This window comes from Nelumbo lutea, chromosome 8 (assembly GCF_056320005.1).
Source record: "Nelumbo lutea isolate HS-2025 chromosome 8, American lotus-T2T, whole genome shotgun sequence".
NCBI lineage: Eukaryota > Viridiplantae > Streptophyta > Magnoliopsida > Proteales > Nelumbonaceae > Nelumbo > Nelumbo lutea.
In genome coordinates this window covers 49732024-49757298 of record NC_142691.1, presented here as the reverse complement: position 1 = coordinate 49757298, position 25275 = coordinate 49732024, and the positions used below count along the sequence as shown (strand labels likewise).

Below are 25275 nucleotides of genomic sequence, written 5' to 3'. Positions count from 1 at the left end.
AAACTGGAATCGATCACCTAACCAGTTACCAGTTTTCCAGTCTGGTTTTGAAAACAATCCTTCTATCAACCCAAACATAGCCTTAGTAATCTTCATCGAGGGCAATATGGTAATTCACGACAAATAAAATGCAAAGCAACTTACAAGGAAAAGGGAAAAGGGAAATGGGAAAGGGAAAAGAAGTGGGTAGTGGAAAAAGAAAAAGAAGAAAAAGGGAAAGCTTACAAGAACTTTCCAAAACGAACAAGGGTTTAATGGTAATTTCAAATGAATTAAGAAAAGTCAATAACATTAGAGAGGTGTATTTATACGGAGGCAGGCCGTATACGTATACGTAGAAAAGAATACAAACTAGCCACGTAAATACTTATAAACAATAAATGCTTTATTATAACTCGCCGTCTGAAGTGTTCTTTGTCTGCATTTTGGAACCGAGCGCAACTTCTGCTTCGACTGTGAAAGCGAGAGAGAGAGAGAAGACGAATCGATTACGAGAAATAAAATAAAGAACAAGAACTCTTTTTTAATCTGGCTTTGTTTTGGTTCATCTCTCTTTTGCTTTCTTCTTTTGTGCCCTAGATCTTGTGACAGAGCTAAGATCTCTACGAGAAGTTCTGTCTGTAGATCTTGGAATCGACATTCCTGTTTGGGAGTTGGAGATCTCCGGGGGTTCATTTGAGCTGGCGTGATCAGGTAGGACTGGTCATTTGCCTTGATTTGCTTGTTGGCTGTTGAATTCCGAGTGTTGGATTCGTTTGCACGTTGAATTGTTGAGCTCCTGGAGGTGTGGATGGGTGGGTTTTGGCGGGTTCTTGTTGGTGTGTTTGTCGATCGGTGTTGGTTGGGTTGAGATTCGTTTCCTGAGCTGGAAGCTCTGCGTTTTCGTCGTGAGGACATTGAGGTGTGGCTCCGAGCTGGACTGTGTTGTGTAGGGATGCCCGGAAATGTTGGCGGTTCTTATTTTAACGATTTCTAATGGGATTTCTAATGGCATTTCGTTGTAGTTTGGATTTTTGTTTTCATTCTCTGTTTGTGAGATAGGAAATCAGGGTCAGGGATAAACTTGAGATTCCTTGATGGCGAATCGTGGTAGAAATTTGAATTCTATTTGGCAGTGGGTTGGTTGGGTAGCTTAAGCGTATGAGTGGTGGATTTTTCCTTTTTGAATTTAATTAATTATCTTGATTGGTAGTTTTGGTTTGGTAGGATTGTTTTTGACTTTTCTTGCAACTGTGGTCACTTTTTAAAATTCCAGTTGGATTATGCGATTCGAGAAACTTAGATTTGAAGCATTTTATATGTCTTTCTCTTTTGTTTGTCGTTTCCTTTTTTCATCAACTGATTTCGAACCGTTTTTTCTATTTGATTTAAATAATGATAAAAACCGCAAGTGTTTCGTTGCTTGATTTGTTTGTGTTTTATAGAAATAATGTTAACCTTTGCACTGCATCTGCAGTACTTCTCATAACTGGTTTACAATTGAGCACATTGGTTAGGATGATTCTTGCAATCTGCTTTTTGTTTTGACAAAATAACTTGGAGAAACATCTGTTTGATTGCATGCATACGAACAAGCAAAACTAGGATTTTCTCTTTCATGGAGAATTATTAAGCTTTTGAAAGCGTGCAGTTCACAAGTCCAAACTGCTAATAGAGTGCCCTTTGTTTCACAGTTTCAGATTCCTTTCCAGCTTAGTTGATTGAAGCTCTGTTGTTGAAGCTGCAGACTGCTAGATCCATTTATACTTAGTCTAAGATGCTCTTAGACTTCTACAGAAGAAGGAAGATGGTCTGAAGTTCTGATGAGATTACTCTAAATGAAGGCATCTCAGGCGTGGCGACTAGGCATTGGAGATTTGCAAATCATGCCTGCGCCGCGCCACCGGCCTCATTTAAAAAGGCCCATGTGGATAATTGTATTGGTTTCTTTGGTGAGCATGTTACTAATTGGCGCTTATATTTATCCATCACGAGGTTTTGCAGCCTGTTACATATTTTCTTCACGTGGTTGTAAGTCTTTCTCCGAATGGCTTCCACCTACTCCTGCCAGGGAACTTACTGATGATGAGCTGGCTTCTCATGTTTTCATTAAGGATATTTTAAAGATGACTCCTCTCCAATCTAGGAACCCCAAAATTGCTTTCATGTTCTTGACTCCTGGTACTTTGCCTTTTGAAAAGCTCTGGGATATGTTCTTTCGTGTAAGTTCTTTCTTACTGTTTATATTAATTCATTCTTGTACTAAATGTATGTATTCTTTTTTTTTTTTTTTTGATTCATAACATTCATTTCTTTCTTTTTTGATCAATGATGGCAAATTTTATTAAGACAATGAAGCTTTAATTACAAAAGAGGGGGAGGTAAACTGTCTTAACTCCCCCAACAGCATAAAAAAGAAACAAAATTAGAAATGAGCCCAATAAAAAAGGAAAATTCATAAATTTTAATTACTAAAATAACTATTGTGTTGTTAGTATTCTATTTTGTAAGCTATCAAAAAACTAAATATCACTTTTCACATAAATATGGATTAATGGATTTGATAGATCATTCATTTTATTAATATTTACAAATACTAATTTTAGTGATACTTTTAATTTAAATTTTGGCTGAACATAATATATATTATACTATTTATTTGAAATGCATGTATTTGTCACAATAAATAATACTTGTTTTATGTTAATTATTTGCATAGCATTAGGAGTTGGCCATAGTCATTCTTCAAACTTAAAGGGTGTGTGGGTCAAATCTTGTTATTAGCATTGATAAAAAAACATTGTTATTAGCATAAAACTTGATTTTTTTTGTAACCTATATTTAATAAGAGAGTAATGATGGGATTTGAAGGTGATTAATGTGTTTTGTTTGAAATTCAAAAGACTAATAAGGCACAATTGATGGTGCATCATATATATATATATATATTGGCTGATAATGACTGTTACAAGTTTGCATGGGACAAATGGCATCAATGTTGGTCATTCCACACATGCCATATGTTGCCTAGCCTCAAACTGATATGATACACCCCGTATTGGGTGTATTGTGTTGATATTTTGAACCTTGGATATGGGATGACTAGTATAGGGATGCTTACCTTTGCGAAGAGTAATAGGGAGATTTACATCTGATGGATTTACCAATGGTGAGGTTGATGATAGAGTGATAGGAACCTGAACTAGAGCTCTTGTCCTTCGCCTGGAAGACAATTTCAATTGGTGACCACTTAGGCTCAATAGTAGTAGTAGGAAGAACATCAATAGACTTAACCAAAGAAGGAAGCAAATAGCTTCATTAACTTCAGAAAATGACTCTTTCCTAGAGAAGAGAGGTATGATCTCATAAAAGGTGACATTTAGAAAAATAAAAGACTTATGTAATGTAAGATTATAACATTTGTAATATTTTGAGTCAATAGCCAAGAAAAATGCATTTCACAACTTGAGTATCAAGCTTATTAAAACCTGGACCAAGCTTTATATACAAAACATACACAACCAAAATACTTGAGGAGGAATAGGCATTCGAATTAATAATCCTTGAGTAGTATCAAGAAGATGACGACTCTTTGTTTCAGCCATACCATTTTGTTGTGGTGCATATGGATAAGAAGATTAAATGAATAATAGTACCATGAGAGTCAAAGTAAGGCTAAAATGTGCTATGAAAATACTCTTCAACATTATCAAAATGAAAATCCTTTATAGAAGTACCAAATCGATTTTGAATTTTAGAGTGAGAAATATAAAGAATAACTTGGAACGATCTTTTATTTAATAAATTTATGTCATCCTTGAATAGCCATCATTAAAGCTTACAAAATACTTGAACCCATTTTAAAAAGAAATATGACTAGGACTCTAAGCATTTGAATGAACAAGATCAAAAGGACTAATGACTCTACTATTGACCCTTGGAACAAAAGAAACTGTGGTGTTTATTAGTTCACATGACTTACAATCTAACACTATAATTAAATTCAACAATGGAAACTGATAAAGGTCAGACCTGCACTAGAATTCTGTTAGAATTAGAGGATATAGAAGAGAGAAGAGAAGAAGAGAAGAAGAGAAGAAAGGAGAAAAATCCAACTTGATTGTCACTCCCTTTTTCTTTAATCTCCTTCGAGCCTCCACACATTCATTTGCAATCAGAATCTGATCAACTATCTGCCTATCTTGTACAAAGGCTCCTTGAGATTGTGAAATAAGTTGGGGAATCACCTTCTTAATCCTCAAAGACAACACCTTTTCTATTACCTTGTAGATACTGGTGATTAGACTAATGGGTCTAAAGTCCCCGACTATTTAGCAATTTTCTTTTTCGGGATTAACACTATGAACGTAGAGTTTATATCTGGAGTAATAACCCTTCTTCTATAAAACTCCCTAAACACTCCGAGAAGATCATCTTTGATTATGTCTCAACAATCTTGATAAAAAGCCATTGTAAATCCATTGGGCCCTGGAGCTTTTGATCTATTCATAGAAAACACTCTTCCTCCTCCTCAAACCTCCTTTCTGAAAAATGCACTTGAGTCCGTAGTTTTCAAGGTGCCTACGCGAGGCTAGGCAACCATAGGGCACCCAGGCGCCTAGGCGTTGGAATTTTAAAATGTTTGTTTTATTGAGTTTTTACTCTATATATGCTTTTCTAAGTCATTCTATTGGTTTTGTGTGCTAACTAGCAATCATGTACACTAACTATTAACACTATGAATCATTCAAATGAGTATAAATTTCATATAAAAAGCTAAAAATATAAAATATTATCAATAAAAGGAGTCTAAACTAACTAACTAACTATATATATAAGTAGAAATCACTGATTGTAGATTTAGTTGAATTTCTTGTCAAAGGAAAAGGGGAGGAAGATAAAGATTTCAGTAGTAGAGAAGAAAAGAGAGGGAGAAAAGAGTAGGAAGTCAACCAGGATTCTCAAATTAACCCTAGCTGCCAACCCCTCATTATATTTATACTTAACTTAAAGGATGAGATATTACAAGGATGCCCTTAGTAGGGCGGCTACTAATGTAGCTGAACAGTCACAACTTAAAAACATAAACTAATGGGCCTAAAGCCCAACAACTTCATAACTAAATAGCTTAAAATAAGAATAAAAAACAATTAGGCCCAACTCAACACTCCCCCTCAAGTTGGGAGTAAATGTCACACATTCCCAACTTGCGTAGATCATGCTCCAGCTTGTTCTTTGCAACACCTTTTGTGAGAACATCCACGAACTGCAGATCAGAAGCAATGTATGGAAGACAAACTTCTCTAGAAGTTACTCTTTCTCTGATAAAATGTCTATCCACTTCAATGTGCTTAGTTCGGTCATGCTGGACTAGGTTATGGGCAATGTTAATTGTTGCCTGGTTATCACAGTATAACATCATAGGTTCTTCCCCCTATTGATCTTGCCACCACCGTTTGTTTCTTACTCTTCCATGAGACAAGGTTACCCCCGACAAGGGTGCACACTCCTGAAATTGATCTCTTGTCATCAAGACATCTTGTCCAATTTGCATCTGTATAAGCCTCTAGTTTCAACTGTCCGTGATCAGTAAATAATATGCCTCTGCTCGGGTGTCCCTTCAGATAAGCAAGAATCCTATCAACTGCCTCCCAATGTTGGACTCGTGGAGCATGCATGTATTGATTTACCACACTTACTGCATAGGAAATGTCTGGTCTTGTCATACACAAGTATAGCAGCCGACTCACAAGTCTCTGATATCTCCCACTGTCCTTTACTGGTTCACCTTTTGATGCATTGATTCTATGGTTCTGATCAATAGGGGTACTAATTGCCTTCGTTCCAAGCTTCCCTGTCTCTTGAAGAAGATCCAAGACATACTTCATTTGAGAGATAAAAATTCCATGTATTGATCTTGCAACTTCAATGCCTAGGAAGTATCTCAGTTCTCCAAGATCCTTGATTTCAAATTCTTTATGTAGATTCCTTTTTAGATAATCAATCTCACTTAGGTCATTCCCCGTGACAACAATATCATTCACATAAACAATTAGGACGGACACCAATGATCCCCTGCGCTTCACAAACAAGGTATAATCGGATTGAGTCTGAGTGTATCCAAAAGCAATCAAGGCTTTTTGAATCTGTCAAACCATGCTTTGGGAGATTGTTTCAAACCATAAAGTGACTTCTTAAGCATGCATACCTTTCCCTTTTCAGTATCACTGTAAAAGCCAGCAGGAAGATTTATATACACTTTCTCTTGCAGATCCCCATTTAGGAAAGCATTCTTCACATCAAGTTCAAACAAGGGCCAAGAGTATGAGGCAGCAAGAGAAAGTATCCATACAAAGGTCATCTTTGCAACCGGTGCAAAGGTCTCTAAGTAATCAACACCATAGGTCTATGTGTACCCTTTTGCAACAAGTCTTGCCTTGTACCTTTCTATACTTCCATTTGCCTTATATTTTACCGTGTAAACCCATCTGTGCCCAACTGTCTCCTTGCCTTCTGGTAGATCCACAATGTCCCATGTTTGATTCTTAATCAAAGCTGCCATCTCTTCCTTCATAGCTGTCTTCTACTCAGGTTTGGAGAGAGCCTCACTAACACCCTTGGGTATAGACACTGAGTCAAGAGAGGGAAGAAAAACACGAAAGGAGAAAGTCCACTGTAGGATAAGTACTGTGAAATACAATGAGTAGTACACTTTCTCTTCCCTTTTCTGAGAGCAATAGGAAGATCAAGGTTATCTGTAATAGGGCTAGTAGAACCAATGGGAACTGAAACAATAGCAGGACCAAGAGGAATACCTGAATCCATGTCGGCCGAATCTAGAGTCTCCAAGGAATCGACAGGAAGTGATGTGAGTTCTGCTGTAGTGGAATCAACCTCCTTGTGAAATCTTTGTAGTAAGTAATGCTAAGAAGTAGGACGCAAAGGAGGTGGTAAGGTAGGTGACACAGGATGGTCAACCACAGGAGTAGACACAAGGACTGGAACTGGGAGAGGAATAGACTGTTGACTCACTTCCCCAAAGCACTCCCCCTGAGAAGGATTCTTTGAAAAGAAGTACGTGGATTAAAAAAAAGTGACATCCATGGTAACATACTGGCTCCTAGAGACTGGACCATAACAGCATTACCCTTTCTGATTTTCTGTATATCCAAGGAAGACACACTTCTTTGCCTTGGGATCAAGCTTTGAGCGGTGAGGACCAAGGACATGTGCAAAGCAGACACACCCAAACACCCTGAGAGGAATATGAAACATCTCCCCCTCAGGAAAAATGTGACTGAATGGGGCGTTGAATCCAAGTATACTAGAGGGCACCCTATTAACTAGATATATTGCTGTGAGAACTGCATCACCCCAAAACCGAACTGGAATTGTAGATGTGATCATCATGCTTCTTGCAATCTCAACAATGTGTCTGTTCTTCCTTTCTGCAACACTATTCTGTTGTGGACTGTAGGGAAAACTGCTATGATGGACAACATCATATTCTAACAGATGTGAAGCAAGGTGTTTTTCAGAATATTCCCTGGCATTGTCTGACCTGAACACCTTTATTCTTGTTCCAAACTGTGTTAGCACCATCTGATGAAATTGCCTCACCAAGGGTGGTACTTTATTGCGGGATCTCATCAGGTAAATCCAAGAGTATCGTGAGAAATCATCCACAAATAAGAGAAAATACCGATAGTCTCCCATAGAAGGAACATGGTAAGGTCCTCACACATCCAAATGAATAGCATCAAAAGAAGAAGAACACCTTTTATTACTAGGTTTAAATGAATGTCTACAATGCTTTCCAAGTTGACAACCTTCACACTCCAGACTTGACAAACTAACAGACTCAAAAAGTTTTGGAAACAAAAGACACAAAGAAGAAAAAGGTAAATGGCCCAAACGATTATGCCAAAGCATAATTTGACCCGCAGACCCTGACTCACTATCCCTGCTGACATGATGACTCTGATGAGGAGGAAGAACATCCAAGAGGTAGATCCCATTCACTTTACGACCACTCCCAATTGTCCTCTTTGAATCCAGATCCTATAAAATACAATGACCAGGAGAAAAAACTACTGAGTAGTTTAGGTTCTTAATCAAACTACTAACAGATAACAAATTAGTGCTCAATCTAGGAACATGAAGGACTGAGGGTAGAGAAATAGAATCACTAATATTGACAGATCCCTTCCCAGCAATAGGAACATGGGATCCATCAGCTGTGGAGACCCTATCTCTGCCAGAACAGAGCTGGTAAGAAACAAAAATAGTAGAGCTATGGGTCATGTGCTCTGAGGCTCCAGAATCTATAATCGAAGGAGGTCCCTCCTTACCTGAAGTAGAAACATAATTTGCAGTGACGTGTGAACTACCTTTGTGAGCAAAGACAGTAGAATGGACTCCACCAGTGCCACCTGTACCTTGTTGTCCGCTTGCTGTTGAACTGGAACCGGCTGTATCCCGCTGGTTCAAAAGTTGCCCATACCTCTCAAGTTTGGCCCTTACTGTAGCAACTGCAACGAACTCCAGAGCAGCTGTAGTAGGAGGGGTTGGAATGTCACCAATAACTGCCATGTGTGCATTTCCCTTCTTATTTTTCAGTTTAGTCGGCACAAGATGTGGGCGAAGCTTCCAGCAAGTATCTCTTGTGTGTTTAGGCTTCTTACAGTAGTCACAGATCAAATCTCTTTTATCTTCCTTCTTGATTTCACTGCCACCCCGATCTCCACTTTGTTTAGGTTTCACAGTACTCACCATGGCAGACTGATAAGAGACATGATTTTTCATCATCACATCTCTCCTGCTCCTCCCCTAACACAAAGGCATATGCCTGGGAGAGGGTAACACTGTCCTTGGAAAGAAGATGCTGTCTTGCAATATCATACTTAGGATTAAGGCCAACAAGAAATTCAAACACCTTATACTTCTCTAGATGTTTCTGATAGGTAGCTGTATCCTTAGTGGTTTCCCAAGCAAAAGTCTCTAAATGGTCAATCTCCTGCCATAGGGTTTTAAGGGCTGAAAAATAGGTTGCAACAGGTCTATCTCCCTGCCTTGTAGAAACAATCTGATTTTTCAACGGATAAGCCCTAGCAACATTCTCCCTCTGTGAATAGGTTTCTGCAACCCCATCCCATATTTCCTTAGTTGTATTTGCCCATAAAATTTTTTACCTATATGGGGCAACATGGAGTTACACAACAAAGTCATCACCATATAATTCTCCTGTACCCACCGGGAGTTGCTAGTTTCGGGTTTCACTTCCTCACCAGTGATATACCCTAATTTCCCACGAGCACCAATGGCCATCTTTGCAGATTGTGACCATTCTAAGTAATTTGCACCATCCAACCTAACTGTAGTAATGGTTCCAGTCCCGAAAAGGTCTCCAGTACCTCCTCTCACCGGTCCTATTTCACTCCCGGGCTTATTTTCAACTTCGTGACCCTCCATGCTTCTCAAAAAATGTAAAGAAAATAACTGAAATATGTAACAAGATCAAACGAAACACTTCTGGAACCAACAACACCTTTCTGGTGTCCTAGATTGTCTTCCCACAAAAGATTCCTTTTCTATGGGACGGGAGAAGAGAGAGAAAAGGCAGCCACTCTCTCTAGAAGCCTCCAAATCAGGCAGGACTTGATCCGGCCCTTACAGAAAGCTCCAAGGAACCCTAAAAAATTAGGGCACCACTTCCTAGGTCAAAATTGAACAGTCCAATAGAAACATGACTCTTTCCCTTTCTCCATTTTTTTTTTCTGATTTTGATGAGAAACCCTAGACCAGCTACAGGGCACACAGATCCACCAAAAAATCCAAAAACTAGGCTTACCTGAGAGCTTCGATCAGCCTCTTAAATCACCATGCAGTTGGCCGATCTAGGGCTGCATGAGGAAGCAACTCAAGGAACCTTCGGCCTGCTCTGATACCAAGTAGAAATCACTTATTGTAGATTTAGTTGAATTTCTTGTGAAAGGATAAGGGGAGGAAGATAAAGATTTCAGTAGTAGAGAAGAAAAGAGAGGGAGAAAAGAGTAGGAAGTCAACCAGGATTCTTGAATTAACCCTAGCCGCCAACCCCTCATTATATTTATACTTAACTTAAAGGATGAGATATTACAAGGATGCCCTTAGTAGGGCGGCTACTAATGTAACTGATCAGTCACAACTTAAAAACATAAACTAATGGGCCTAAAGCCCAACAACTTTCTAATAAATAGCTTAAAATAAGAATAAAAAACAACTAGGCCCCACTCAACAATACATATATATATATATATATATATATATATATATATATGTATATATATATAAATCAATGAATCAAGTTTCAGACATGTAATTCAGCCATAAAAAACATTTGAAGAAGAGAATTCAATTCAGCCATACAATCACTGAATCAAGTTTCAGCCATGTAGTTCATTCATATAAAAAAGATCAGCCATATAATCATATATATTAATGATTTAAAAAAAATTGAATGAGAAGAAGAAGAATTAAAGAAGAGATTAGAGGAAAATTGAAGAAGAGAAGAAGAGTAGGTTTGGCAGCTTCGGCTGTTAAAAACTGAGATGATTCAAGTGTGAATCATGACTGAAATACTGATTGAGTAGGGCTCCTGTTTTTTTAAAAAAAAAAAAGTGGACTGACGACTGAGAGAATGAGAGTGACTGACTGAGAACAGTTGGACTCATGGGGTGGAAGAAGTGGAGAAAGGGAGGACTGAGGAGTATAGGGGCGAAGCTCCTGTTTTTTCGAAAAAAAATAAAAGGTGGACTGGCGAGCCCTTGTTTTTTTGACTGAAATCTGAGAAGAGAAAGAAGAAAGGGAGGACTAGCGGAGCCTCTGTTTTTTTCGAAAAAAAAGGAAAAAATGTCTGAAACTCTGAAATCTGGAAAAGAAGAAGAAGAAGAAGAAGAAGAAGAAGAAGAAGAACTAAAGTTATCAACTTAGATGGAGCTGGGCTGCTCGAGCTTGCAGTGTTCGCCTGTTCGGTTCTCCTCCCTCTCCAGTCGAACCAAAACCCTTGTGATACAAGGGTTTAGAAAAGAAAATAATATTTCTCTTAATACTAAAACGATACAATGTAACACGCTTATTTTAAAAGAATACAACCAATGAAATATCACACTAATAAATTAAAAAGAAAATAATTTTTTAGATGCATGTAGGCGCCTGCTTAAGTCTCTAGGCGGGCGCCTAGTGCGCAAAACATACGGCGTTTGGGCGAGGCGACCATGAAAAACCGCCTAAGGCGACGCCTAGGCGTCGCCTTAACAACTATGCTTGAGTCTCATCTAAAGTGCCCCAATCAATGCCTTCAACCACCCATCTTTCATTTAGTGGTCTTCTATAAATAGACCGAAAATGCTCCGAGAATGCCTTAGCAATCTCTCTTTGGTCTATAACTTCACGCTCCCCCACCAAAAGAGAAGAGATAAAGCTCTTTTTCCTTCTTCCATTTGCAATAGCATGGAAGAACCTTGTATTGCCATCCCCTTCCTTGATCCACCTCTCTCTGGATTTTTTCTTCCAACTTATTTCCTCTCTTAGCGAAGTCTCCTCTAATTCCTTTAAGGACCATCTCAACTCCCTGTCACTACCTTCTGAAGAGCCCTCCACTTCTTTCTTGTCAGTCTCCTCAATTTGAGATATCAAGTCAGCTTTTCTCTCCTCCAATTTTCCAAACTTCTCCTTGTTCCATTCCCTAGACTCCTTTTTCAGCATCCTCCTGGTTTGCAAAACCCTCGTCCCAAACCTTGTTCTCCTGAATATAGGCTTTTTTCTTCTCTTTCTCATCCTTTTTACTTCTTTCAAAAACTCAAAGGCCTTCCTGGCAAATTCCTCACCACCCCAAAATACCAGGCCCAAGCTTTTCCCAACCGTAACCTCTCTATCAACTAATTTCTGGATATCCACACCACTTCGGGTTTTCTTCAACCCCGTCAGTCCCCTGCATCAGCTGGATTCCACTAGAGTCAGAAATGACATCACTCAAGGCACATATAAAACTGAAGGCAAAGTAAGATTTGAATTAAGTGATACATTGCCAGTACTCGAGATGGAAAATGTGGTACCATTGACCAAGGTAACAATTTCTGGTATAGAGGGTGGGGAGAAGAACATAACCATATTTGGAGATCAAGTCATGTGATATGAAGCCTTACAGTCTATTGCCCAAGAAGTTTAGAATGAGAAGCAAGGCAAGCTATACCTGATTTGGCCAGGGTGGCTGCGTTATTGAAATAAGAGAATTGACAAAGTTTTTCATATTCTTCAGCAGTGAAGATATCAACTCCATTTCTTTTCCAACACTTTGGAATGGATGTCTCATTAGTAGGAGCCACATGACTATTAGGAGGATTCTCACCAACTGAAGCATGATTGGTCCATATTGATGGCAGGTCTTGTAAATCAGGGAAAAAATTGGGGTGTGTTTAGGAGGAATGAAGAGGGACAGATTGTTACCTTGTACTCTGGCCCAATTGGAGTGGGAGATGCAGTTAGTGCAGAGATGCAAGCTGCTATACAGGGTGCACAAATTGCTAAAGAGTTGAACTTTTGGAGGTTGATCATTGAAGGTGACTCTAAAGTGGTAACTGGGTAGTTAAAAGAACCAGAGACAGTAACTTGGTCTTTTAGGGGAGAGATAAGGAGATTCAAGTGGCTTACTTCTAATCTTGCAGTGAGAGTTCAGTGGGAGAGATTGGCAAATGGGCTGGCTGACCTACTAGCTAAGCAAGGGGTGAATAGGGATCACTTATTCTGGGCTCAATTATAATTTTACTTTGTTTCGTAAGGCAGCAACTTGCGCCTTCTGGGAGAACTCTGGTTTGTATCCACTTGTCCGTTTACTTCATTTATTCATCCTAATAAAATTCTTCATGATTCATCAAAAAAAAAAAAAAAAAAAAGAAAAAAACAGAGAAAAAATTAATAGTCTGTCTGTCCTTCACACCCATAGTGACTACACTCATGTGGAACTCCCTGCCCCTGCCACCAGCCCCAACTACCTTTTGCCATCACTGCAAGAAACTACTCCTTCTCTACCACCACCACAGCCACCTCTAGGCCCACAATCTACACCTATAATACTTTCTTTTGATCAATAACAACATTTTACTAAAACTATCAATATAGAAAGAAGCATGTCTAACACATGCACCTCTACCATCTCCTCTAGCCATGCCTATGACAAACCTTTTGGAAGTAGAAGTATTTTCATTGTGTGAGACATGCTTCTGATACGAGAGAACACTTTGGACAGAGATGGAATATCATTGTTCCCCAGAATTTGAGCATCAACAGGCTTGTATTTAGAGTGAAAACTAGATAAAAGTCTGGCAACATCAAGGTGCTTTCTTTGTTGTTGCACTTTCAAATTAGGCGATAGGGCTGGTATACATTTTGTTCATTCTTTGGATTCTTAAGACTGGAAGAATGCTCTTCAAAACTCTTTTGTCCTTGTTGAAGTAGGAAATAATCTTGATACAACTGATAAATTCTTCTTTTTTGAAGTAGGAAATATTCTTGGTATTTAGAAATGATACTTTTTCATCTTTTTTGAGGGTGAATTTTTTGGGGGTCCATGGTGGGTTGTCTTGTACAGTTTCTCTTTGTATAAAGGTTGATCAGTGATTAATACAATATACTATACTTTGCCTTTCAAAAAAAAAAAATTTATAACATTGTGCTGGCCTGAATAAAGTTGTCTCATATGATCCTGAGTTTCATTGGTTGTATCTAGAAACATGAGATTAACACTGTTTGTTGCCTCCATGCTGTTCCATAGCCATGCTATGATTTGAACATTCACTTGCATCCATTTATTGTAACATGTAGATTGTAGAGTCACTTTCTTGTTTTGGTTCCTTAATGTACTTCGTTTTACCTTTTCCAATATGAAAAACTTCAACAGATTTTTTGTGGTACACAGTTTTCACCATTCTACTTCACGTAAGTCATCTAAACTGTAATATAATCTGGATCTATCATCAATCCAGACTTATTATCACTGCTAGAGAGAGACACTTAGACACTTTCAGATTTGAGAATCAACTTGGTTCCTAAATGGATACACCAGTCACCGATTGCCTTCAAACACCTGTATACATGACCAACATAAGTTCTTTGATTGATTAGGTTTATGCAACATTGTCTTTTTGTATTCATCAAGTCTAAAATCAAACCAAAGTCTGCCAATCTCGCCAACACAGGAGATTCAACTAATCACTGATCTGAACACTTCTGTAGCATATTAGTAGACTGTACACCCATTTAACTGCAATCTACAGCATCAAGCTATTCAGATCTTAGCTGTAACAATCACCAAACATAACACTTTGAACTTCTGAGTAGAGGAAGTGATTCCACAATAAAAGTTACAGAAACACTGCCAAGCCGAAGCACAGAAACCCTTTATTCTTGGTAAGATCATTTGCAGTAACCCAGAAACTTCTTCTCTATGTGCAAAGGATGAGAGGGGAGAACTAAAACCAATCCCAGGTGTTTAGTGGTTCTCTCGTACCATGTACACTAACCTGAGATTAATCTTGTATTGAATAAAATAAAGAAGGAAAACAGAAAAAGAATTCGATGGGATGGGAGTCTAATCAACCTCTTGCATCTGCTGCCCACTCTTATTTATAATTGTTAGTCGACAGTACATGGGTATTTTAGTCTTTTGGTTTATCTAATTAGAAGTGAAAGGTCTGTTTATTTCAAGTTTAAGTTGTGTCCCATCACTTGTAAGGGACAATATTGTCTTTTTGCAACTCAACTTATTCATTATAAGTACTAAGTGGGTCGGCTAGAGTGAGTGACTTTTCCTCTATTATCGAACCCTTCTTCTTCCCTTTCTCTCTCTTCTTCTTCTTCTTCTTCTTCTTCTTCTTCTTCTCTTACTTCAAACCTGAACTGAATAGGATTATTTACATGGTATCAGAGCAATAAGAAACCAGTTTTTTTTTTCTTTTTTCTTTTTTCATTGCCCTTCGTCTTCCTGAGTTCATCGTCAACCATATCAGTTTTTTTTTAAATAACTTCTAGATAGATTGGAAGTTTGACAAGGGGCCTAAAAGGAGTGGTCGTTTTTTGTTCTTGGAGGTAAATATGCCTCCGGTTGCTGTGGTGGTGTACTAGATTCCTCTCTATTCTGTGATACGAAGAGGGCTGGTTGTAGATAAGTATGAACAGAAATATTTATTTGCCCAGTAGTGGACTGCGATTGCTTTCATTTGGTCTAGATTTCATTCATGTGGTGGTGTGAATCGATAGGTATGCATATAAGTCTCTTTTCCTTTTGTTTATACCTAGATATGTAAGTTGAAGTAGGGTTTTTTGAATGCTGAATTCATGACAGCAGTAGTGTGATCATAATTATATTCTGTTGAGTAGTGTGTGGCGTGGTGCTGAATAGTTGAAGGTGAATGCCTTGTTTATAACAGTGATTCCTTTGTGAAGTGAGGTGAATTAGGTAAGATGGAATCAACTGGAGACGGGAGTGACAATAAAACAGGTGTTATGATTTCTCCAGATTACCTAAATGTTCAGATGACATCTGTTAAGTTGAATTGTGGGAACTATGTGCCATGGGCCAAATTTGTGGCGGTGTTTTTAAAAGCCAAGAAAAAGGTAAAACATGTGAGAGAGGAGAAATCCTCCTTTGATTCACTAGGGTTCAGTGATTGGGAACAGGATGATGCACAAATCATGACCTTGTTGTGGAATATTATGGAACCTAAAATCAGTGTGAATTTTATGTTCCTAGATACAACTAAAGAAATTTGGGACCATGCTAAGAAACTTTACTTCGGCCAAGATATACTACTAGGGTATATTTGTTGTACCAAGAGTACTTTAATCTGAAGCAAGGTAACCAAAGCTTGGAGGAGTACTATGCAAGCATGAGAAATATTCAAAATGAGCTTAATGTATATCATCCTCTGACATCGGATGTTCATGTTCAACAACAACAGCAAGAGCAACTTGATGTGACAAAGTTCTTAGTGGGTCTGAAGGCTGAATATGAACCTATTCGAGCACAAATACTAGGGGGGGTCTGCTTTTCCCTCGCTTGAAGAAGTGTTTGCCCATCTTCGTAGGATATCTATTGAGTCTACAAAGTCTTCTTCTCTCTCGGACAGATCTGGTTTTGTGGTGACTAGAGAGGGAGGTCGTGGAAATAGAAGTGGTGGCCGTGGGTTTCCAGGAAACCAAGGTGGTCCTATGTTTAATTGTTCTGGTGGCCGTAGTGGAGGTCGAGAGTTAGGGGAAGTCGTGGTAGAGGAAGAAGTAATGCACATAGAAAATGCACATATTGTGGATTAGAGGGGCACACTGTTAATTTCTACTATGATTTACATGGTCCACCCAACACTTGGGGTAACCATGCTGTGATTAGTGCTAGTGGTATAGTTAGTGAAAATCAACAAACTGATCAGACTCCCTCTACATCTACTCGTGCTTCTGGAAAGGAGATGGTGAGTGTACCACATGAGGTATATTAGAAGTTCCTTTAGACATCTTCTCAGCAGAACACAACTACTTTGGTCCATTCAGGTATGACTTGCTTGGCTTCCAAACCTTCACATTGGATCATTGACTTTGGAGCCTCGGGTCATGTGTCTGGGACTTCAAATGTATTTTCTTCACTTTCTCAGTCTTCCACATCCCAAACAGTTACCCTTGCTAATGGTTCTACAACTCCCATTTGTGGTGTTGGTGATGTTGATCTTACCTCATCTTTATCATCTGTTTTATATGTTCCCAAGTTCCTGTTTAATCTTATGTCTGTTAGTAGATTAACCAAGTCACTTAATTGTTCTATAATCTTTTATCCCTCTTCTTGTGTGTTTCAGGATCTCAAGACGGTGATGAAGATTGGTGGAGGGCATGAGGCAGGTGGATTGTATTACCTTGATGGTGGTGGCCCGCCAGTAGCATTTCAGTTGTCTCTTACTCCTCTCTAATGGCACTGCAAACTTGGTCATCCATCTCTCAAGGCTTTAAAGTTGTTGGTTTTGTCCTTAAGTCACCTTTCATCATTGGATTGTGAGTCGTGTCAGCTTGGGAAACACCATAGAGTCTCTTTTAGTCCAAGAGTTGATAATCGTGTCTTGAGTCATTTTTCTTTAGTTCATTCTGATGTTTGGGGTCCAAATAAAGTAGTGTCATACAATGGTTATAAGTATTTTGTAATTTTTGTTGATGACTTTTCAAGGATGACATGACTCTATTTTATGAAAGATCGTAGTGAATTGTTTTCTATTTTTCAAAAATTTTATGTTGAAATATGTATCCAATTTGGAGTTCATATTTAATATTCTTCGCTCTGGTAATGCAAAATAATACACCTCAACACCATTTCGGCAATACTTGGAGCACTGTGGGATAATTCATCAAACTTCTTATTCCTACACCCCACAACAGAATGGTGTGGCTGAATGGAAAAACCGACATCTACTTGAAATCGCTCGGTCCATTATGCTTAATTTGAATGTCCCAAAGTGTTTTTGGAGTGGTGCTGTCCTAACATCATGTTTCCTCATCAATTAGATGCCCATGTCTATCCTTAGAAGTAATCCCCCTTCTCAGTTTTGTTTCCTACTTTGTCTTCGTTTCCTCTTATCCCGAGAGTCTTTGGGTGTGTTTGTTTTGTTCGAAATTTGGGGTCTGGTTTAGACAAGTTAGATGCACGTGCTACTAAATGCATCTTCCTTGGATACTCTAGGACTCAAAAAGGGTATAAGTGCTATAACCCTAACTCTCATAAGTCATTTGTGTATTCGGATGCCACTTTCTTTGAATCAGTCCCATTTTTCTCGGGTACGGAGGTCCCTTCTCCTTACCCCATGGTTCCCCTTCCTATTCTAGTTGAGGACCCCCTCCCCGTGGTTCCTGTTCCAGTTGCGGATTTCCCTCCCGTAGTTCTTGTTTCTTCTCCTTCCTCTCCCATGCACCAATCCGACAAGTGTATACTCACAAAAGAGCACCGGCCCCTTCTCCAATTTAGTCCTCGTTGACAGATCCTGTGGTGGCACCTCCTCCTTCGGACCTTGATCTCCCTATTTCATAGTGGAAAGGTAAACGTAGTTGTACATCTCATCCTATTTCTCATTATGTTTTAGTTGCCCACCTTTTTGCTTCCTATCGCCATTTTATATCTTTGCTATTTGTTGTTTCCAGTCCCAAAACTGTTCAGGAAGCTCTTACCTCTCCAGGGTGTCGACAAGCAATGGAAGAGGAATTGTCTACTTTGCAACATAACCACACGTGGGAACTTACTACTCTCCCTCCTAGTAAGCATGTTGTTGGATGTAAGTGGGTCTACACAGTGAAGTATCTTCCAAATGGCAGTGTGGAATGATTAAAGGCCAGGTTAGTGGCCAAAGGCTATTTTCAGTTGTATGGATGTGGAATATATGGAGACATTTTCTCCTATGGCTAAAATTAGCTCAGTTTGGGTATTGATTTCATTAGCAGTAATGTATGACTGGCCTCTCTTGCAACTTGACATCAAGAATGATTTCTTGCATGGTGATCTAATTGAGGAGGTATATATAGAGCAACCACCAGGGTTTGTTGCTCAGGGGGAGGATGGTAAGGTTTGTAGACTTAAAAAGGCAATTTATGGGCTGAAACAATCTCCACGTGCATGGTTTGGTAGATTCGGTGAAGTAGCGAAGAACTTTGGGATGAAAGTGTCAGGTAGATCGTTCTATGTTCAACCATGACTTTAAAGTTGGGAAAATCTTACTAGTGGTGTGTGTGGACGATATTGTCATAACTGGGAGGGACAGTAATGGGATTGACAGGTTGAAGAACTTCCTTCAGGATCACTTCAACATAAAAGATCTGGGCAAGCTAAAGTACTTCCTGGGAATAGAAGTTGCAAGGTTAAGGCATGGAATACATGTCAGAGGAAATATGTCCTTGACCTACTTGAAGAAACAGGGTTGTTAGGTGTTAAACTAGCCGAGACACCTATGGAACCAAATGCTAAGCTGACTGTGGATGCAGGTGAAGAATTTGTTGATCCTAGAAGGTACAAGAGGTTGGTGGGAAAACTGAACTATCTGACTATCACACCACCATATATATCATTTGTTGTAAGTATGGTGAGTTAGTTTATGCAACATCATCGGATTCCTCATTGGGAAGCAGTTTTAAGAATTGTTAGGTATCTAAAGGGTGCTCCAGGTCGTGGTCTACTAGCAAAAGTGGAGGAACTCTTGAGATAGAAGGGTATACAGGTTTTGATTGGGCTGGTTTTGTATTAGATAGGAGATCAACTACAAGATATTGTACCTTCCTTTATGGCAATCTGGAAACATGGAAGTGCAGAAACTGAGTACAGGGCTATGGCTCATATTACATGTGAACTAGTATAGTTGAACAATTTGCTACAGGAGTTGGGATTCTTAGTTGACAAACCCATGAGATTATACTGTGATAATCAAGCTGCAGTACACATCTCTTTTAATTCAGTCTTTCATGAGAGAACAAAGCATATTGAAGTCGATTGCCACTTTGTAAGAGAAAAAGTGATTAGTGGAGTGACAACTACATCTCATGTGAGCTCAGGAAACCAGTGGGCAGATCTCTTTACAAAGGGGTTGTCTTGGGGTAGAGTAGATTACATATGTGACAAGTTGGGACTATATGACATATACTCTCCAGCTTGAGGGGTGTGTTAGAGTTGACAGTATAGGGGTATTTTGGTCTTTTGGTTTATCTAGTTAGAAGTGAAAGGTTTGTTTTATTCAAGTTTAAGTTATGTGTCCCATCACTTGTAAGGGACAATATTGTCTTTTTGTAACTCAACTTATTCATTATAAATACTAAGTGGGTCAACTAGAGTGAGTGACTTTACCTCTACTGCCGAACCCTTATTCTCCTTTTTCTCTTCTTCTTCTTCTCTTACTTCAAACCTGAACTAAATAAGATTATTTACAATAATAAAACATAAACAAGTACAATTACCAAAAAGGCACACCTAGGCACATAGGCGAGGTGCATTTTAGGCTATGCGCCTCGACTAGGTCCTCAACACAACATTTTCAAAAGGTGCACACCTAGGCACACTAGATGTACACCTAATGCGCCTTGCGCCTCATCCCAGGTGTGTGCCTTCTTAAATTTTTACACTTTTTTGTTTTTGAACCTAATGGCTGGGCTAGGGGCTCCTTCGAGGCAAGCCGAGAACCCCCTATTTACTAATGTTGTTCATTCATTCATCCTAATAAAATATATTCTAAAGGTAATTAAAATTATAAAATCGTTATTTCTTGTGTGAGATTTAAGATTTTTAGACCATAACATAGACTTGTTTGGCTTGGCCGAAAAGGCTGCAAAATGATGAAAAATTTGAGTAGTATATGGGAAAAGCCAGCTTAAAGTGTAAAATTTTTCCTTGCACATCTTATAAATTTCATTTCTATTGAGGCTAGAGGAATTTGGTTACTTTCTAATGAGAAATGACCAAATTGGAAGCACAAACAGGTATTGAGGCTTCAAAAATGAAGTGAATATTGTATGACCCATGTTCTTCCCTATGTGGATAGGTGGGTGACACTGATGGGTTGAGGTGGAGAAAGAGGATGTATAGGGAGAGAGCAACGAATTTGACAGAGTAATCAATATGTAAGGAATGATATAGTCAAGGAAAGATTATTTATCAGTAGAGAAATTAAATCATGCAAGAGACTGAAGCTTGGGAGCTTAACCATCAGATGAAAATCAAATTTGTAACAAGAAGTAGAAGAATAACCAAAAGAAAAGAAGAAAAGGTGAAAAAGATTTTTTTTTGATAAGTAAAAAGAAAAAAGAAACTGAATACAACCTCAAGTGAGGTGTTAAGATAACACCCCCAAACCCAAACTACTACCGCCAAACATCAAGATTGACAAAAGACAAAGTAAGCAAGAGAACCACATCACTCTTACAACAACTGCAACAACAACGCGATGCAGATGCTATGTTAAGGGCCCGTGAATAGGATCTCGTCACAGGTCGGTTAATGGGGAAAACTTCTTGTTTTCCCTTGTTTCTCCCTTTTCTCGAGGAACCTATCTTTAGCGCCTTTATGGTGATTTGTTAAAGAGATCACCAACTCTCCTCTACTCTTTCTTGACTGAAATTAGCGATAATTTTATTGAATATCATCTGCTCCTTTAAATAGGAAATTACAAGAAGATAAGAGTCTTTCTTTAGGAACACTTTCTAACAACATTTATCTTTAAATAATAATGCTACTGCCTAATTAATAGGAACACTGAATTTAGCTAAGAGATAAGATAGGAACATTGAATCTAGCTAAGAGATAAGATAGGAACATTGAATCTAGCTAAGAGATAAAATAGGAACACTGAATTTAATGCCCATTACTACTGCTGTCTGCGGCTGTATTCCTTTCCAACAAAAGCATCCACGATATTACTCCCCTCCTGGACTAATAGCTTGTCCTCAAGCTCGAATTTAGGATAGGTGTCTTGAAACACAGTCAAAGGAATCCAGGTAGCCTTAGCCAATGGTAAGCTGGCCCATTCCACCAGAACCTCAACAACACCTCGATTAATTTTGGAACGAACAATAGACTGAGGTTGGGGAATGATTTTGCCCACCTGGATCGGGTTCCAATGAAGAGGGTTCATCCTTATCTTCCTCTTGTTCCACCAAGAGGCAGAAAAGTCTCTTGCACTTGTGCCCTGCTGAGTAAAGTTCATCACAATTAAAACACTGTCCCCTCGCCCTGCGTTCCACCATCTCAGCCCTGGACAAGCGCTTAATAGGGGGTGCAACAATGCTGCTTCCCACACTGGATGCCGATCTGGAATTGTTGCTCGTCTGTGGTTTTTGTTCTTGGCTGGCAGTTGAAGATGGAACCATTCCGAGTGGTTTGGGGCTGCCCATGTTGTTTGAGGCCGCCCTATATTGATACTTCCGCAGTTGAGTTGCAATTTGCGTTCAAAAGCGCGAGCCAAATTCATAGCAGTAACCAGATTGGGGGGATTTTGCATCTCCACATCCACCCTCAAAGTTTTCCGCTAACCCTGTGGTGAACATGTCAACCTGTTGGTCTAGTCGTACCGAAGATACTCTTGCAAGGAGGGTCTGAAACTGACGATGATACTCAGCCACAGTTCCAGTATGTTTGAGGTTGATTAGTTTGCCTAATGGATTGCTTGTTAATGGGGGCCCAAATCTGAGTAGGCAGTAGGATTTGAATTGGGTCCAACTGAGCCTAGGAACATTGAATTTAACGCCCATTACTACTGCTGTCTGCGGCTGTACTCCTTTCCAACAAAAGCATCTACAATGTGCTAGGCACAAGTCAATCTTCCACATCACCGAACTCTTCTGGGCCTCCCTCCTCATCCCATGTTTCTGCCCCAAACTCTTTAGAGACCTTTCTCAAGCTTTCTTCTGGGCCTACCTCTTTTGAATCAGACTCATCCCTAACAGCTTTCTCGGACCAGTTAGGCTTAATCGGCTTCTCCTAATTAGAAACATCCTAAAGAGGCTTTTTTCTAACACCCTTGGATGAGAATGAAGATTCTGGGCATGTTTCTCAAGACTCAAAGATAGGTTCAACACAAGCGAGAAGAAGAATGGAAGAAAAGGGAGGAGAAGAGTTGTATGATGAGTCATCTTTCTTTCCCCTAATTACTTTTAATTAATTCTAATAAGATGTGTAATTGCAAAGGTGCCCTTAACAGGGCAGCCAGCTCATTAGCATCTTAAATAAACATTAACAAGCCCTTATAAATGGGACCCATTAACACAAAAAATGATAAAACATGATTAGGGCCCATCCGGTAGGGCTGCAAACAGATAGGATCGGATTCGGTAAAGGGTATATCTGATCCAATCCATTAAGAAATCTGACTGGATTTTCAAGAGCATGATTCGAATATTTTTTCGGATATCTGATCCGGATCCAATTCAATTAGATATATAATAAAAAAGCTTGATGATATAATATAAATAATATATTATATTATTTATATAATATTATAATATATAATATAGCATATGATTATGTAAATAATATATACAATATACATATATAATATATAATATTTCATAACTAACGGATTGAATCAGATCGTGGCGGATCGGACTTGGGTATAACTGAATTTGATCCATTAACTAAACGGATCGACTTTTCTGATACGATCCGGTTTGTTAGGATCAAGGGAGGTATCCAAATCTGGCTCTTACCGGGTTGAATTCGGATTCGAATGGGATCTGATCCGACTTAGCCTTACCATCCGGCCCAATATCTCTATACTATCCTTGTAGTATCCACAATGCAAAGATCAAGAAGGTTGTAATCCCTACCATCAACTGATGAAATTGGTTTCCTGCAGAATTTGCAAGGGCAATGACATCTGAAAGAAACCATGTTATTAGCAGTCTACTATTCGTCAATCTAGCAGCCTAGGTTGCTTATAGTTGACCACTGGGAGAATCTATTGTCTACTGACTCTACCCATGAACATATTTGACCCTTGGATTTGGATGGTTAGATGTTAAAATTCTTTATATCCTATAAATGGGGGAGAGGGAAATAATTGGGCTTTGGACCATACTGGTGAGCAGGATAATAGTTACCAACTTGCCATGACAGGTGGTAGTGGAAAAGGGTTTGCCTACATCTGGTCTTATGAGTCTATAGTCCCTTGCCTTGCTGCAGATGTGCACTGTAAGCAATAACAAGAAACTTGATGGGGCTTCATTCAATGGGTGCAAGTAGTTGACATTATTAGGAGGTTCAGGGCTTTTTCTATTGGAATATTACAAGTTTACAATTTAAATATGACACAACTTGCAAACTAAAATGACTTTTTATACATTATTCTCCATGCAGGTGAAATAAATTATATCTTTACAATCTGGGATAGTGGCTGATTAGTTGCTAGTGTATGGAAGAGATGATACCCATTATTTTATTTATAATGTTAATAATAAAAATCTATATTTCTATCAACCACATAAAACCATTGGTTATGTTGCCTAAAACACATAAATTTATCAATTTGGATTAAACCTTTTACTTGTGCACATTCTAAAATCTAAATCACCTGAATAGCCATGCTTTTCTTTTCGCAGGGCCATGAAGGTAGGTTCTCTATTTATGTCCATGCATCTAGGGAAAAACCAGTGCATGTGAGTCGTTATTTTGTGGATCGGGACATTCGCAGTGAGAAGGTACAGTGAAACTCCTCCCAAAAATTTGTTTTCAAATATGAATGCTGCTTTCGTCCTATAGTAAACATCTTTTCAAATATGAATGCATCTTTTGTGTATTTAATATTGTCTATTTTTAGATATAATAACTGCTAAAAACATTAGTTCAGACTTCAGAGGTGGATTAGGTGCATAGTTTTATTTCCTTGTGTGGAAGGCTGATATTTTTTCTTTGATCAGTAGAGAGGCTGATATTTGAGGGGGTATTCCCCAATATGAATTGGTTTCTTTGTTTTGATTTCAAGAAAGCTGGGCCCTGCAGGTGGTTTGAAAAAGAAAAAACTATCTTTAAAGAAATGCACATAAAACACTATATTAGACTATTGGCTGTATGTTGTTTTCCTTTTTTTGACAAAAACTAAAACCAGAAACGTGTTATTGAATCTCTGTCTCCAGAAGCATGATTTTCTCTAGTTCACCTTTCATATATTACTTCTTTTTATACTTTTGATCTAATTCCATTTAGATCTGGGTTATTATGTTGTTAGAATCATTGCTGATTAAAAAAAGAAAGATAAATAAAAAGATCCACAGAAGCTTAAAGCAGAACTTAGGATTTTCAGGAGATATCATTGTGTGTGCAACACATCGAAATGTAGCTCATGTCAGCCTTCTAGAAATGAAAACATGTTTCTGTTTTTGGAAGCATTTTTTTTGTTGGTTTGAGAAATAGGGGTATTTTTCTGAATCAAACTATAAATGTTTTTCACTTTGTTTGAGTAAACACACATCCCAAAAAGTGTTTTAGTTTTAGTTTTTTCTTTTTTTTTTTTTGCTTATGTGAAATTTAATAAACTGTTTGTGTTGGAAAACACCTGCTCAATTGTCTTTTACCCTGAAGAAATAGAAAAAAAAAAGTCTTTTAGTTTCTATTTGATAACACAGAACACTCATGCCCTTCTGGAACTCTATAGAAAATTAGTAAACATATGTCAGAAAAGTGATTGAATCTATTTAGCATTTTTTTAATTAATAACTGCAATTTCATTAAAATATTAATAGAGAATTACGAAGTGTACAGAAAGC

The 25275-nt window shown here is 38.5% G+C and overlaps 1 protein-coding gene across 2 annotated transcripts in view; it reads left to right on the top strand.

The window, feature by feature from the left end:
* Positions 1 to 397: 397 nt before the first annotated feature.
* LOC148844107 (glycosyltransferase BC10-like) overlaps positions 398 to 25275 on the top strand; it is a 40824-nt gene continuing 15946 nt past the window's right edge. The window contains exons 1-3 of one of the 2 annotated variants that reach the window (XM_088957497.1): positions 398 to 693; positions 1674 to 2201; positions 24112 to 24210. In XM_088957497.1, coding sequence (XP_088813623.1) covers positions 1818 to 2201; positions 24112 to 24210 — 483 coding nt within the window. In that variant the 5' untranslated portion in view covers positions 398 to 693; positions 1674 to 1817. Of the gene's footprint in view, positions 902 to 1673; positions 2202 to 24111; positions 24211 to 25275 lie in introns of both variants that reach the window. The other variant, XM_088957498.1, reaches the window with a different exon arrangement.